Here is a 15,349-nt window from a genome sequence, read left to right on the forward strand (position 1 = left end):
GGAGTTGATTAACAAAACACAACTCTCTCCCCCCAAAATAATCCCAACGTCATCACGTCGGTTTGGCGGCTCCTCAACAGAATCTCATCCCTACACCCTACTGCTGTCATTCTGCTCCCACGAACAAGGTTCGCGATCATCACAGGTAACAACCACACGATACAAAATTGCAAGGGTGAGTTCATTATAAAAAGAACCAATGTTAAATCCAAATAATCACAATTAGCAAGAAAACATAAGCAAACATCATGAGCTTACACACCATTCATTATTCAACACCCACATTCAACAATTATTCATCATCCATCCATGGATCCAATCAAGACAACTCAGAATGATGCATGCACCCGACCTCAACTCTCTGATGCAATGCGGTACGTACCGTATCCAATACCAAGGAAATAGCCCTAAGCGTGTCTACACGACACCTCACTTAGGAAACCATGCAGTATTTGTCGAGGCCACCCAGTCGTGCACCGTAACTCCCCCCTAGGTGATCAACCTGGGGCCACAAGGAGTTCCCTACCAGGTGACACACCCCTTAGTACAAAGTACATACTGCCACAGTTTATACTATATCCCGTGTCATATGAGGTATGAAACATGGGCACCATCAAGTACAATGACCAAGGATGAATTAAAGCTCCTAAGCATTCCCTCATAAATGCTTAGATTTTTTAACCACTTTAGTTTCCCAGACAAGGGGCGTCTGACAAGGTCAATGCACCCCCCATGGACATACACAACATACGATGTATGAACGTGGGCACCATCAAGTACAATGACCATGGATGAATTAAAGCTCTTAAGCATCCCTTCGAAAATGCTTAGATTCTTTAACCACTCTATTTTCCCATAAAAGGGACATCACACAAGGCTGATGCACCCCCCCCCCCCCCCCACGAACATACACAACATGCACCTGTTAATGCATTTCCAACATCATCAACATTCCATTTCAATGTCTTTCTCAACATAAACATCATTCCATTTCAATGACATCACCAATAACCACAACAACCTCATTCCATATTGACATAACCATCAATAATAACATCAATTAATGTTGACATGATCACCATTAACAACATCATCTCAAATCAATATCATCGTAAATATCAACACCACCACATATCAATTAAAGTCAGCAATAGCAACATCAACAATAAGTCGCATTCCATTCGTTAAAAACATAGTTTTTTTGAAAGAAAATTAGCATGCAACAGGGATAAGCAGATATTCTCATAGCTAGGTTCCATGACCCTAACTATGGTGTCAAAATGGTAAATTTTATAATAACTCCCCTCACCTATCGTGAGCTCCCCGTCGGTTCCTCTTTGCGTCACTTAGAGGTCTCTCTCTCGTTCGCGCTTGTCAGTCCAACGCAAGTCTCTATTATGCCAAAACAAAAGGAATTTAGTATGGATTTCAAAAACAAGGTCAAAGGTAACATTCGGGGTCAAATACCTGTGTCAAAACATAAAGGGCTGAGGGGTGTTTCGGATTCTACAAATGGAAACATCATTTTGAAATTCTGATCACGCCAATGTGACCGGGGTTCAGTGAATGCCGCAAAAATAACCTCAATGTTATAAAAAGATAACTTTTACAATGTCTCATTCTCTAGGGTTTTTCAAAGGAAGTGTAAAAACACCCTATTACAGTACCCAACACATAAGAGACACTAAGAGGAACTCAAACTAGCTAGGAGAAGGCTTAGAAGTCAAGATTTCCTTAGAAAAACTTTGAAATGGAGGATTGAGGGATTTTCTCCATCGAATCTTCGAGGAGGATTCTGCTTCGATTAAAGTGTTCCTCTTGGTGTGGGGGTCCAACAGCAAGCAACGACGGCTTACGGTGGCCACCGGTGGTCTTGGGTGGTGAAAAATGAGGTTTTAGGGTTTGGGTGGCGTTTTTGGAGAAGAGGAGAGTGAAAATCATGTTTTTCACGCTGAGGACGTATTTATAACCTGTAACTTTTGCTTTGCGGGCCTATTGCACTAAGCCGAAGTCCACTTCTTGTGCTTAGTGCAAGAATTTAGGCTTAGCGCAACCCCCTCTGCATTAGGGCTCGATTAGCGCACCTTTGGGTCGCTCAGCGCAATTCCCCTCGGTTGGAATTGTGCTTAGCGTGACATTCTCGCTTAGCGGGAGACCAAAATTTATTAGTTTCCAAATCACAACGGTCAGACTGTCGGAACATATCTTAGGGATACCCAGACAAAATTTGAAGATGATCCAACGGTTATCGAATCCGGTATTGCGATTTCATTGAACTAGGTTTTGGTAAAATCTAAAATCTCATACTTTCAACTTAGCTCAACAAAACTCCACTTAATTCAACATCTATATCAAGAAATTCACACATGACTAGTTCAAGGCATACTTCAACTCATTCAAATCTATCATATAGTCAAATAACACAATAAATACAATTAAACATCGATTTATAACTTATAATATCACAGGGTGTTACACCTTGGGTTTTTGAGAAGTATGTACCAAGGGCGGACCTTGGGTTTTTAATAAACTTGTATTCCTGCACAGGTGAAAGTTAGGAATAGGAAAATTGTCAAGGGTAGACCTTGCATACCTTGAGTTCTCATGGAGATGGAACTTAGTAATGGAAATGGCTCATCAAGGGTGAGGCTTGGACCAGAGACGTGTTTGCCTTGGGTTTTGTGAAGCCTGCAGAGCTGTGTCGGGGCTTAACAAGGACAAGCCTTGGATTTTGTAAACTTGTAATGATCAGCAAGTATGATTTTGATACGCTCTTGCAAGTATGCCACTCACCGTGGGTGGTATACACTAGAGGCTCAGTAGTCTGCTCTTGCATATATGCCACTCATCATAGGTGGCATATACTGAGTCATGGTAGTATGCTCATGTGCGCATGTCTTACTAGAGGCTTGATAGTATGCTTTTGCATATATGTCACTCGTCATGGGTGACATATACTAGAGATATAATGTTGTGCTCTTGCAAGTATGTCACTTACCGTGGGTGGCACACCTAGAGGTTTAACAGGACGCTCGTGCGCACATGTCGTGGGTGGCACGTACTGGAGGCAAAGAAGTATGCTCTTGCATATATGTCACTCATCGTGGGTGACACATACTGGAGACATAATGTTGTGCTCTTACACGTATGTCACTCGTCGTGGGTGACACACATTGGAGGCTTATTAGGATGCTCATGCGCGCATGTCACTCACCGTGGGTGGCAAGTACTGGAGTCACTGTGGTGATACACTCTTGCATGTGTGTCACTCGCCATGGGTGGCACACACTAGAGACTTAGTAGTATGCTCTTGCATATATGTCACTCGCCGTGGGTGACATATACTGGAAGGATAATGTTGGAAGAAGGGCTCACCAAGGGAAATGTGAAAATGAAGGGATGTAGAATTTTATTCAATGTATTTAATTGAGTACAAATTCCCTTTGTTACCCTAGACGTGCCTCGTTAAAAACCCTTCAAGCCAAAACCCTAATTTTCTATTTTTGGGACAAAAGACTTGAGTAGGGAAAAGAGTACAACATTGGGTTTGAAGTGTAGGTCAGTTGAAGTAGAACTTCAGGTGGATGGCATTCCATGTTCGTGGGATTGCTCTGCCATCCAGCTCTTGTAGTCAGTACACTCCATTGTCAAGGTTGGTTGTGACCCTGAAGGGACCTTCCCTGTTAGGGCCAAGCTTTCCCGCTTGGGGATCTTTTCTAGCTTCACCTCGGACTCACCATACGAGGTCACCGGATTGAAAGGCTCATGGTTGAACCTTTGTATTGTATCTCCTTGTTGCTTGTAGTTTGACAACTTCTTTAATCCTCGTTATTTCTCGGACTTCATCGGTGGTTTCAAGTTCCACCCTTATATTGTCTTCATTTTGTTGTTGTTGGTACAATAGTCTCTTTGTCGACGGTTCCCCAACTTCAACGGGGATCATGGCGTTTGTGCCATTGTGAGTCGTTAAGAAGTTTCGTTGGTTGTTTTCTGGGGTGTACAATGGTACACCCAGAGTATGCTGTAGAGTTCTTTCCATAAGCCCTTAGACTTGTGGAGTCTTGTCTTGTACGCAGGGCCCTGAGGATGACTCTTAGTTGCCTCTGCCTATCCATTAGTCTCAGGATGTTCGACAGAGGTGACTAGGTGCTTAATGCCTAGCCTTGTCAAGAAGTCTTCGTAAGTCTGAGCTTTGAATTGAGTGTCGTTGTCGGTGACAATGGCGTATGGGAGGTCGTACCTACAGATGTGGTGTTTCTAGGTGAATTTCTCCACCTCGTTGGCCATAATTTCCCGCAGTGGTCTTGCTTCTATCCACTTGGTAAAGTAGTCGATGGCGACTAATAGGTATTTGACTGCTCCTAAGACTTTTGGCAATGGTCCCAAGATGTCCATTCCCCACATGGCCAAGGGCCAATGGGAGCTCAGACTATGAAGGTTGTTAGGAGGAGTGTGTGGCACGTATGCAAACTCTTGGCATCGTCTGTATCTCCTGATGAAGTCTAGGGCCTCTGCCTTGAGTGTTGGCCAATAGTAGCCTACTCGCACCGCTTTGGTGTCTAAGGAGCGTCCTCTGGTATAAAGACCGCAGATCCCTTCGTGAAGTTCTCTCATGATGTAGTCTATTTGTTGATTATTTAGGCATTTGAGTAGGGTTGTTGTCAACCCTCTTTTGAATAGCTTACCATCATGGATGACGTAGTAGCTAGCCTTCCGTTTGAGGTGTCGAGCTTCATCCATGTTTGGTAGCAGGACCCCCCTGTCATACCCTAATTTCATCCGGAGACCATTATTTGTTAGCATGCGACCTTCGCTTGACCACCTCAAAATGTTTAACACCCATTGTTGTGGAATTCGTAAAGTCTCGCAACATTCCAGAAATCAAAACAAGCATTATTGTGCAATCCGTAAAGATCCGCAACATTCCGGAAAGTAAAAAAGAGCATTGTTGCATAATCAGTAAAGTCCCGCAACATTCCGGAGGGCAAAAAGAGTATCATTGCATAATCCATGAAGTTTTGAGATGTTTCAGGAAGAAACTGGTCAAAAACACAAAAATGGGAGTGTATTTAGAAAATTGGGATGTGCGTAAATAAACGGGAGTGTATTTAGCAAAAGGGGGGTGAACTTATCAAGATCCTCCATGTTTTGTTGAAAAATGGTTTTCGGGACTTCCGTAATGTTTCTGTAAAATTTCTGAAAACCTTGGGTAAGCATATTTCACTTGATATTGTTGAAAGGGAAGAGGAAAAAGAAGAAAATCAAGTCCTATGTAACTTTTCTGTAAATTACGAAAGAGGGGGGGTGAACTTATCAAGATGGGGGTGCAAATAGCAATTTTCAAATTTTCGAATTTGGGTATGCTAGAACATTTTGGAAGTTGGGTTTCTTAAGGAGGAAGCAACCCAGCTCGCCTGGGCGAGCTGGGCAGTAACCTCCTCCCCCCTTTTCCTATAAATAGGCGAAGGGAGGCTGTTCCAAATATCCATAACCCCCTTGGCTATGCATTTGAGCTGTTTTGGGTGAAAAAAATTATTTTCGTGAAGAAAATCCAAGCCGAGGTGCTTCCGTAACGCTTTCGAGACGTTTCGGTGAGCAAATCCATGAAGGTTTTCCGTCGTTCTTCATCCGTTCTTCGTTCTTCAACTGGTAAGTTTTCGAATCCGAGACTTTCAATTCATTTCTTGTTTTTTTTAGCTTTCATCTTCATATCGTTCATTTTTGGTTTTCTTTTCTTTCGTTTTTAACGTGCTTTAACCACTTATTTAAGTCGTTTTCTCCCTTAATAAATGATAAAATGAATTTCAACCGATCATTTGCGTTGTAATCTCGTTTAATCACTGTTAAAACAAAATCTAACTGATCGTTCACACTGTAACCACGGTTAAACCAAAAAAGGGTAAAATAATAATAAAATAATCAAAATATCTTGAAAAAATAATAATAAAATAATCAAAATATCTTTGAATAAAATAATATAAAAAAATCAATCGGACATTTTTCTTTGGAAGTTTCCTTGGATCAATTGACAAATAACCAAAGTGAAACTAAGGCTAAAATCAACTCACAAATCAAGCTTTTACCGCAAAAGTCACTTAAAACTGTTTTAAGGTCCAACGCCTTAAACAGTTCTCTTTGCTTTTATCGGTTAACATGGACCGTTCAAAAGCATAAAATCAACCCATAAATTTACCGCTTTTGCAAGAACTACGTAGGTCTGATTTCCTCATCGCAATTGAGGATACGTAGGAGCAAAAGCCCCGCTTTTGACGACCACCCCAAGAGATCGTTAATGGTCCAACGCCTTAACGTTTCTCTGCTTTCAAAAACCAAGAGATCGTTAATGGTCCAACACCTTAACATTTCTCTCCTTTCAAAATCAAAAGATCGTTTAATGGTCCAACGCCTTAAATGACCTTTTGTTCGGTTAAAATATATCTTGCTAAAAAAGATAAAAACAACTTAACCAACATTTAGTTCTCAAAGAACTATGTAGGTCTGATTTCCTCATCGCAATTGAGGATACGTAGGAGCGAGGGAAACACCCTTGTTGACCACAAAAAGATAAAAAATACAAAAAAAACATAAAAACACAATAAGACATAAAAAGGGAAAATAAAACATTTTGAAGTCATATTTGCACACTTGATTAAAGGTTGGCGTTCCTTGTGATGGACGTGTGGAGTGCTAATACCTTTCCCGTGCGTAAATACAACTCCCGAGCCTTTCACACTTAAAGTTCGTAGACCACACCTTTTCGGTTTTTCCGACGTTTTCCTCGAATAAACGTTGGTGGCGGCTCCGCGCATTTTTCTTTCTTGGAAGACGCACCTGTGAGCCCCGTGTCGCCCTCCCGCCGAAGGGTAGGTTGCGACACCCCTGAATTAGGAAGTTCTTAAAAAGGGTCATCCAATTTGGTTTCTCCTCTTCTCCAGCCATAATTTCCTCAACATCTATGGTGGAAGTTTGGAGTGTCTCCTGGATGATGGTCTTGAGGTGCCTAACCTTCTTGGTGCTGGCCAACTTAGAGAGTAAGTCCGCTCGGGTATTGCTTTCCCTAAGGATATAATACATTTTGATCAAAATTATCGATGAGAGACTTTGCTATGTGATAGTACTTGAGCAACATTGTTTCCTTGGTTTGGTATGTGTTGGCAACCTGTCCTTGGACAAGCTGTGAGTTTGTGTAGCATTGTAGTCACTTGGCTCCGACTTTTCTTGCTAGTTTTATACCTGCAATGTGCGCCTCATACTATGCCTCATTGTTTGAGGCTCTGAAGTTAAGCTCGAGGGCTTGCTCTAGAGTGATAGTGTCAGGGCCTTCAAGGATGATCCCTGCCTCGCTTCCTTTTACGTTGGACACACCATCAACGTAAAGGGTCCACCAGTCTAGGGTGGTTGTGTCGTTTCCAGCAAATTCTACCAGAGAGTCAGCCATGAATTGTCTCTTCATGGGGCCGTGCGGTTCGTACTGAATGTGAAACTCTAGAGCAAAACCTACTTGATGGGGTAGTTCATATTGACTATCACTTGATGACTCTAGAAGTAGGGCCTAAGTCGTCGGGCTGAGGTGATAAGTGCTAGTGCCACCTTTTTGGCATCATGGCGACTGGTGAAGTAGATATGGAGCTGGTGCTTCCCTTTCTCTTGTACGAGGGTTGAGCTGACAACTTCGTTGGCTACTAAGAGATACATGAGTAGGGGTGCTCCTAGCCTGGGTCGAATCAAAATTGGCGGTGTGGCTATGGTCTTTTTGAAAGCCAGGAAGGCTTGTTCATAAGTCTTGTTCCATGAGAAGGGCTCAGTCTTTTTTAGTAGTTTGTAGAATGACTATGCCTTCTTGGCGAGCTTAGGGAGGAACCTAGACAAGGATGCTAGCCTACCATTCAGCTTCTAGACTTCTTGAATGTTGGTGGGGTTGCACATCTCTAGTATGGCAGTGCATTTGTCGAGGTTGGCTTCAATCCCCTGATATGTGATCATGAAGCCGAGGAACTTGCCTCCGCCTACCCCTAAAATGCATTTTTCAGGGTTGAGGCGCATGCTGTATTTGCGAAGTTCCCCGAAGACTTCTTCCAGGTCCGCCACATGTTGGGGTATGGTTTGAGACTTTACAACCATGTCATCCTTATACACCTCGACGTTTCTTTCGATATGTTGTTTGAAGACTCGTTCCATTAGTCGTTGGTATGTCAAACCTATGTTTTCGAGGCCGAATGACATGACCTTGTAGCAAAAATTGTCATCTTCAGTGATGAATGCCATTTTTTCCACGTCTAGAGGATGCATTTTGATCTGGTTGTATCCGGAGTAGGCGTCCAGGAAGCTCAGTACCTGAAAGCCAAACGCTTCATCGACCAACCTATCAATGTTGGGTAGAGGCTATGCGTCTTTGGGTATGCCCTGTTTAGATCAGTGTAATTGGTGCACATTCACCATTTGTCATTGGCCTTTTTGACCATGATGACAATCGCAAGCCAGGTAGAAAACCTGACCTCTCGGATGAAGTTTGCACGGAGGAGATTGTCAACTTCTTCTTTAATGGCTTTACGTCTTTCTTCTCCCATCTTCCTTTTATTCAACGATATTGGTTTTGCCTGTGGGGAAATGACAAGTTTGTGGCAAATTATGCCAGGATGGATTCCCGACATGTCAAATGGCTACTAGGCAAATAATTCTGCGTTTCTGCGTAGCACATCAGTGATGCGCCAGTGCTCATGACTAAAGAGGTCCCTACTAAGCCACGTGAACTGCCCCATTTTAGGTCCGAGTTATAGCTAGACAAGCTCTTCGATGGGTTTCAAGCCTTTATTGAAGGTGTCATCGCGGATCTATGTCAAATTCATTGCCCTGGCTTGTTGGTAAATGGTCAGGGCTCGAACTTGAGGCCCTTTGTCCACTATCATGACTTAAGTGCCTTCAACCGCTATAGGGTGAGACATGGCATGCTTCCTGATGGGAGGATACGATGCTACCTTCAGGCTTTCGGCATAGCACTGGCGGGCTTGCTTTTGGTCAACCTTGATGGTTACAATCTCCCCTGTCAATGTAGGGAATTTCATCTTTAGATGAGACATGGAGACTATGGCTCCAAGCTTGTTAAGTGTCTTCTTGTTGATTAAGGCAAAGTATGATGTGTCTGCATCAACCAGTAGATATCTGATGGTGAAGCTCCTAGAGAGCTTGCCTTGACCGAAAGTGGTCATCAAGTCCACGTAGTCTCTGGTCTCGACTTTCTCGCCTGCAAAGCTGAGGAGTGGACCGACGTGAGGTTGGACAGTGTTGGGTGAGACCTCGAGTCTTTGGAAGATTTTCTAGTATAAGATATCAGTAGAATTGTCCTGGTCGATGAGGATCTTGGACACTATGAAATTCGCTATGATGATGGAGACAACCATGGGGTTGTCTTGGTTGACGGAGTTGATGCCCTTGAAGTCCCTATCCGTAAAGGTGATCTGAGGGAGACTTCACTATAAGGGTGCATCGACAAGATTAATGTCGATGTCCTAGATGGCATGCAGGTGCCGTTTTTGGGACTAGTTGGACTGTCCTCCATAGGAAAAACCACACGCGATGGTGTTGATTACACCTCTGATGTGTTGGGTAGGTTCCTGTTCTAGTGGAAGTTGTCGCTCGTGCCACTATGACTGTTGTCTTTGTCTGCCTTGGTCTTTCGCTCTTCTTCTGTCTGCTTCCTAGTTCCTATGTTGCTCCTCTTGATGTCCTCCAGGTCTTGGTCCTGCTTGGTGATTGTCTGGTCTCTTATCAAATTGGGCTAAGTACCCAGCCTGTATAAGTTCTTCTATCCTGTCTTTCAAGGCTCGGTAGTCTTCAGTGTTTGTGACCAATACCGTAGTGATATCTACAGTATTTAGTTGCATCTGACCCTGGCCCGAGAGGTTTCATATGGGGTAGCCGAATGGGTACCTCTAGGTTGAATGCTTCCTCGAGAATCGTGGTGTGATTAGTCGTTAGAGGGTGTGTAACACTCGTACTTGGGCACTTTGGAGAGAGGCTGGCGCTTGTCTGGCTTGTGCCTCTTGTCCGACTTGTGTAAGTTGGCCTTGGTGTTTGCTTCACGCTTCTGTCTAGCTTGGTGGACGTCATTCTAGAATTTGTACATTTCTTCCATTTGGATGTAGCCCTTGGCTCGCTTACGCAATTCGTCCATGCTACTGGGTGGTTTTTTGCACAGATTGTCTACGAACTTGCTAGGGCGTAAGGCGAAGAGCATGGAATGCAACACTACCTCGAAGATTGAGATTTTGGATTTGGACGGCTATGCACCCAAATTTGTCCATGAACTTTCTGAGGGACTCGTCGCCTGTTTGTCGCAGACTGGCCAAGGCGATCGAGGTCATGCGATGAGACCTGCTGGTAGTGCACTGTGGACTGAATCATTCGACAAGGGTGTCGAAGCTGTATATGAACCTAGGTGGGAGTCCACCGTACCAGGTCAATGCTGCTCCCTTGAGGGATGTAGGGAAGACACGACATAGAATCGAGTCATTGTAGGTGTAAAGGTTCGCCTGTGTTAGGAAGGCGTCCATGTGCTCGTCTAGATTTGTTGTCCCATCGTACCACTCAAGGTTAAGTGGTTTCCACCCCAAGGGTATGTCAGCCTCCATAATGCATTCGACAAAAGGATGGCGATGGACGGTCCGCCCAGCTGGATGGTGCATGTGGGAGAGACTTAGGTCATCAGAAGTATTGCCTGTGCGTCGGGGGTGTGATTCCCCTTGAGTGCGTTCAGGCAAGGTGTAGGCGAATTGCTTATTGCCTTGGGGACGTCTGGCACGTGCCTCTAGCTGGTCATAGTCAACCTTTAACTTTGTCAACTCTTCCTCATGGCGTCTCTCCATCTCCGTGATGCAGTTTTAGAGTTGTTGTAAAGTGTTTGTGTCTGCCATAGCTGCCGGATGAGGATGTGAGTCTGCGTGGGGGACTATCGCATCTAAGGCCAGACCAATTGCTAACCATGGATGGATGTGTAAGAATTAACGAGAGGTCGTAGGGTATGTTTTACCGCAGCCCCACGATGGGCACCAAATGTTCTTACCAAAATCCGAAACCGTGACACGTCAGGGTTGACGTGATTGAGTAGGGTCCCGAACTTCACACATTGGCTTGGAGAGGTTCCTTTGACAGGAGGAGGGACATGCAAAACAAAAGACTCTGACGCTCAAGTAAGAATATGAGTAATGAAAGTAAAGCAAGTATATGTTGAAGTAAGCTCGTATAAGCAAGAGAAAGAGGGAGGCACAAACTTGTTGTCATGTGCTAAGTGTGTGAGCAAGTCATATAGAAGGGTTCGATGGAACCTGCATTTATGTTAGTTAAGCGAGAGTGTTGGTCCTTGTTTGTAGGGGCTGTTGTAACCTTTGCATATATATAATTTCTGACTTGTAGATAATAGTCGGGAGTTTATAGATAATGTTAGAAATAATATTTGTTTATAGATAAAAAGTAGAAGATAATTGTACCTTGTAGATAATCTGCAACATCATAAATAATTTAATATCTGCCAATAGATAAGATATTCAAATACATTTGAATATTGGTTAGGTTGAGGATAATTGTTACGCATTATCATCACATATACAATATTATTTGGTCAAATTGTGTCTCTTTTGGGCCAAACACAATTCGCATAAATAATTTCATACTAATGTCTATGCAATTCCAATGAAATTACTTTAGGCAATAGAAATTGCTTTGGAAACATATTATTTCAATTAATTTAATCAAAATCACCAAACACAAAAAGGAAAGGATTTGTAATTACTAAATTTGCACTCAAATATAACACTGGATTTATATATAAAAAAACGTAAATCATATGGACAATTCATAAAGAAAATAACAAAAAACTAAGATTATTCATATATATATATATATATATATATATATATATATATATATAAATTCCCTATATATAAGAAAAATATATGATATGAAAATAATGCACCGTACACAACAACTTGATGATGACTCATCCAATATGATGAATTCACAAATTGTATACAAACAAATGTAAAGTCATAATCCCCTGGATCCACAAAGAAAAATTGCCTTATTACTTAATCCTTTAAAGAAAGTCGATTTACATGAAAAAAGTGCCATGTACATACGATCATTATAAAGGCATCCAAAAATGGATTAACAAATCACACACAACAATAATAGGTAAAGGTAAAACCCCAGTCACTTTGAATTGGAAGAAAAAGTTCAGAAACCTTATATGAAGAACAAAATTCAAGCTTTCGAAGAAATTCAATACGGAGTTATCGATACCACTTGTTGAAATTTTAGAAGATCCTTATAAGATATCAGTAACTACCCGAAACACATTATGTTGGATTATTAAAAGGGATTATGAAAAATACCTGAATCCATAGTACACAGTGGAAATTAACAATTATAAGGAACAATTGGTTTGGTGATCCTCCTCAGCTAAATCACTTTTTTTTTGTTGGGATCTTCGTTCTCTCGTCATTTCTTGATATAGTTTGTTGGGGATCACAACCATACTTTAGGTTTTTAACCTTTTACAATTCTCATTATTCACTAAGTAACTAAACTTATTTCCACTTATTAACAAAATTAGATCACTTATATTAAACACACAAAAATATATAAATAACTAATATAAATATTATAATATAATATATAACTCACATTAATTAATTAATTAATTAAAAATTATAAAATTCCTAACCTAAATCACTACACAAAATTTTACCTTGTATGTGATTCGCAAGAACTCTCATCATCTAGCCTTTTTTTTTGCCCCCACATAAATAACCGAGCCATACCTTTCCACCATGTCAATTTCAAATTAGTTTTTGAATGCCGACAAAAACTAAAATTGATGTAAATTGGCATGAAACACCAAATACCTAGTATATACTTATAACGTAAAGTAGAATAAACATATGCCATAACTTTCCTAGGAAAGTGTCACTTCTATTCCTTTCCTTTGATTTTTCAAGTATAATTTTTTCCCCTTGGTCCCCCTTCCTGCTGATAGAAAGAAGAACCAGCCTCCAAATAGGGAACTCCAATGATGGTACCCACCCTTTGACACCCCGTGTTCCCACCATGATTTATTATATTCCCCATTGATACTCCTCTTTATGAATGAATATTGAGATATAGAATAACCATTATCAATAGTAATAACCTGTGTGCAACTGCTCGTCTCGTGTGTGTTGTCCTTCTTTCCCACAACACGTTTCAATGTCTGAGTCTGAATTAGCCTCTTCTGATGATCAATCTCCCTCATCCTTCACATCAAGTACTCCAACCATTCAAATCGTCTCAAAGTCGTTCTCTGAAAGGCTTCTGGGGAAATTCTTTGATGCCTCCCAGTTCGATTTTGTGTATGAGCAAAGTGAGCTGTGGTCTCCCCCTGTAAGGAGGACTGTGTTTTTGGCCTCACCTGGTAACATATGCTCTCAGGATGAAATGTTGAGAAAGCTGAAGAAGGCAAAGAGGACTTGGAAGAGATCACCCATGTTATGCATCTTTAACGTATGCATTTTCTGGTCCTTTAATTAGTTTTATGTTTTTTCTTCTTCTTTGTAATCATTATTGCTTAAAAGTATCTACAGGTTTTGCACATTATTAATATCTGTTTGAACATGACCGATCATTTTTAATGATTTATCTTCTTCTATCCACAAAACTCACACATGATACCTTATTCAAATGGTCCAGTTCTACTCGCAAAAACGATTTGTTAATTTATGTTTTAATATTTCTAAAAACTACATTCAGTTTTTTAGGTATTATTTGTGTTCTTTAATCAAAAATGAAGTTTTACTTCGATGATCTGTATAACAAAGATTTGCATTAAAGGATTATGTATATTACTTAAGCGAAACTCTAATTCGGATTGAAAAACAACATCGATATTGTCGGACAAAAATTATTTAATTAAGTTTTAATATTGATTTGTCTAGTTGTTATTTATAGTTTTTATGTTATGAGAACAATAACCTTATGAGATGCTTCTGACTCTTTTTCAGGTCTTTTGGTGCTCTTGAAGTTGATCATGGCAGCTAATTAATGCATAAAGTGCATATGCCAACCATAATCTCTTTTGGGATAAAGTCGTGTTTGTCTCAGAATATATATGATCCGTACTTTTCAATGTGCATGTGACATGTGAGTCCTGCTTTGCCAACTATGTGGTCCAATGGAATCATGATCTTAATTCTTAGGAGACCCATTAAGTGAGATATTATAGTACTTGCATATTACAAGTCTTGTACCCTAAACTTTCATATTTTAATTTCATCTCTTTGTGCAATATTGATGTGTATGCTAACTTAATTTTCTTAAACACAATAGTTCACGTAATCCGATAAATTTGTTTACCAATTTCTTTGTGTAACTTATACGTTTGATCATAATTATCTTGATTGTGTTTACCAACTTTATTAATTATTTTCTTCGGCCATTTCGTAAATAACTTACAGATTTAATCTTATCTGCAAAAGTACATACACATAAAATAATGCGTGCCAAACATATTTTTTATTATATATATTTCACATAGAGAAATATCGAATTTTTTAAATAAGCAATCTTCAAGCATATAATTTCCTTTTGTGATAAAATTTACATCTTGAAGGCTAATACATCAGGGCCAAAACCCTTTTTGCATCTTATACCATAAGAAAAGAGAAACTCAATAGGCATATATGGAAAGTAATTCTAATTGCACAAATTATTTTTAACCATTGTGAATCAGATTCTCGTATAAATTAATATCTATGTTCATGTGACTTCCAGCTCTTTTTTTTTTGAAATGCAAATTATCTTAAAAGTGAGAAAATGCTTGACAATTTGACATCCAATCGATGTGATTAAGAACCATAAATCTCGAAGAACAAAGGAGGACTTTCATAATTCATTGATTTGAAAAAGATACAAAGTAAACAAACTAAGTGATTAGCTTGGTAACAGAATTTTAATCTCCTAACACAAATTATATAGATAATAGACAATCAAATTAGCAGTATATAATGGCGTTGCTACTCTAAATAAATACACCCCCAAACCAAATGCATGCGTTTTTTGTTTTTTTTTACATACAAATGCATGTCTGTTTTGTTCTCTTTAAAACATATATGTGAATATTTTGAGCTTACCGATGGAGTAGAGAATATAACTACTGACTGTACAGTGACCCATCGGTTAGACATTCTTTGAGACTAGCTATCAGCATTGCGTGAACCAAGAGCGACAGCAGCAAGAAACACTGGCATGACTGATGAGTTGCTTTTGATGGATTGGAATAGTAAACATTTGGGAAGTATCTAGAAATAGAATCATATGATAT

The 15,349-nt window shown here is 40.4% G+C and overlaps 1 protein-coding gene across 1 annotated transcript; it reads left to right on the top strand.

Moving 5' to 3' along the window:
* Positions 1–12,998: 12,998 nt before the first annotated feature.
* LOC114378035 lies at positions 12,999–14,314 on the top strand. The gene is made up of 2 exons (XM_028336539.1): positions 12,999–13,533; positions 14,031–14,314. Exons 1-2 carry the CDS (start codon positions 13,240–13,242, stop codon positions 14,046–14,048), a joined length of 312 nt encoding a protein of 103 aa, XP_028192340.1. The 5' UTR covers positions 12,999–13,239; the 3' UTR covers positions 14,049–14,314.
* The last annotated feature ends 1,035 nt before the right edge of the window (positions 14,315–15,349 follow it).

Source organism: Glycine soja, chromosome 12 (assembly GCF_004193775.1).
Source record: "Glycine soja cultivar W05 chromosome 12, ASM419377v2, whole genome shotgun sequence".
Classification (NCBI taxonomy): Eukaryota; Viridiplantae; Streptophyta; class Magnoliopsida; order Fabales; family Fabaceae; genus Glycine; species Glycine soja.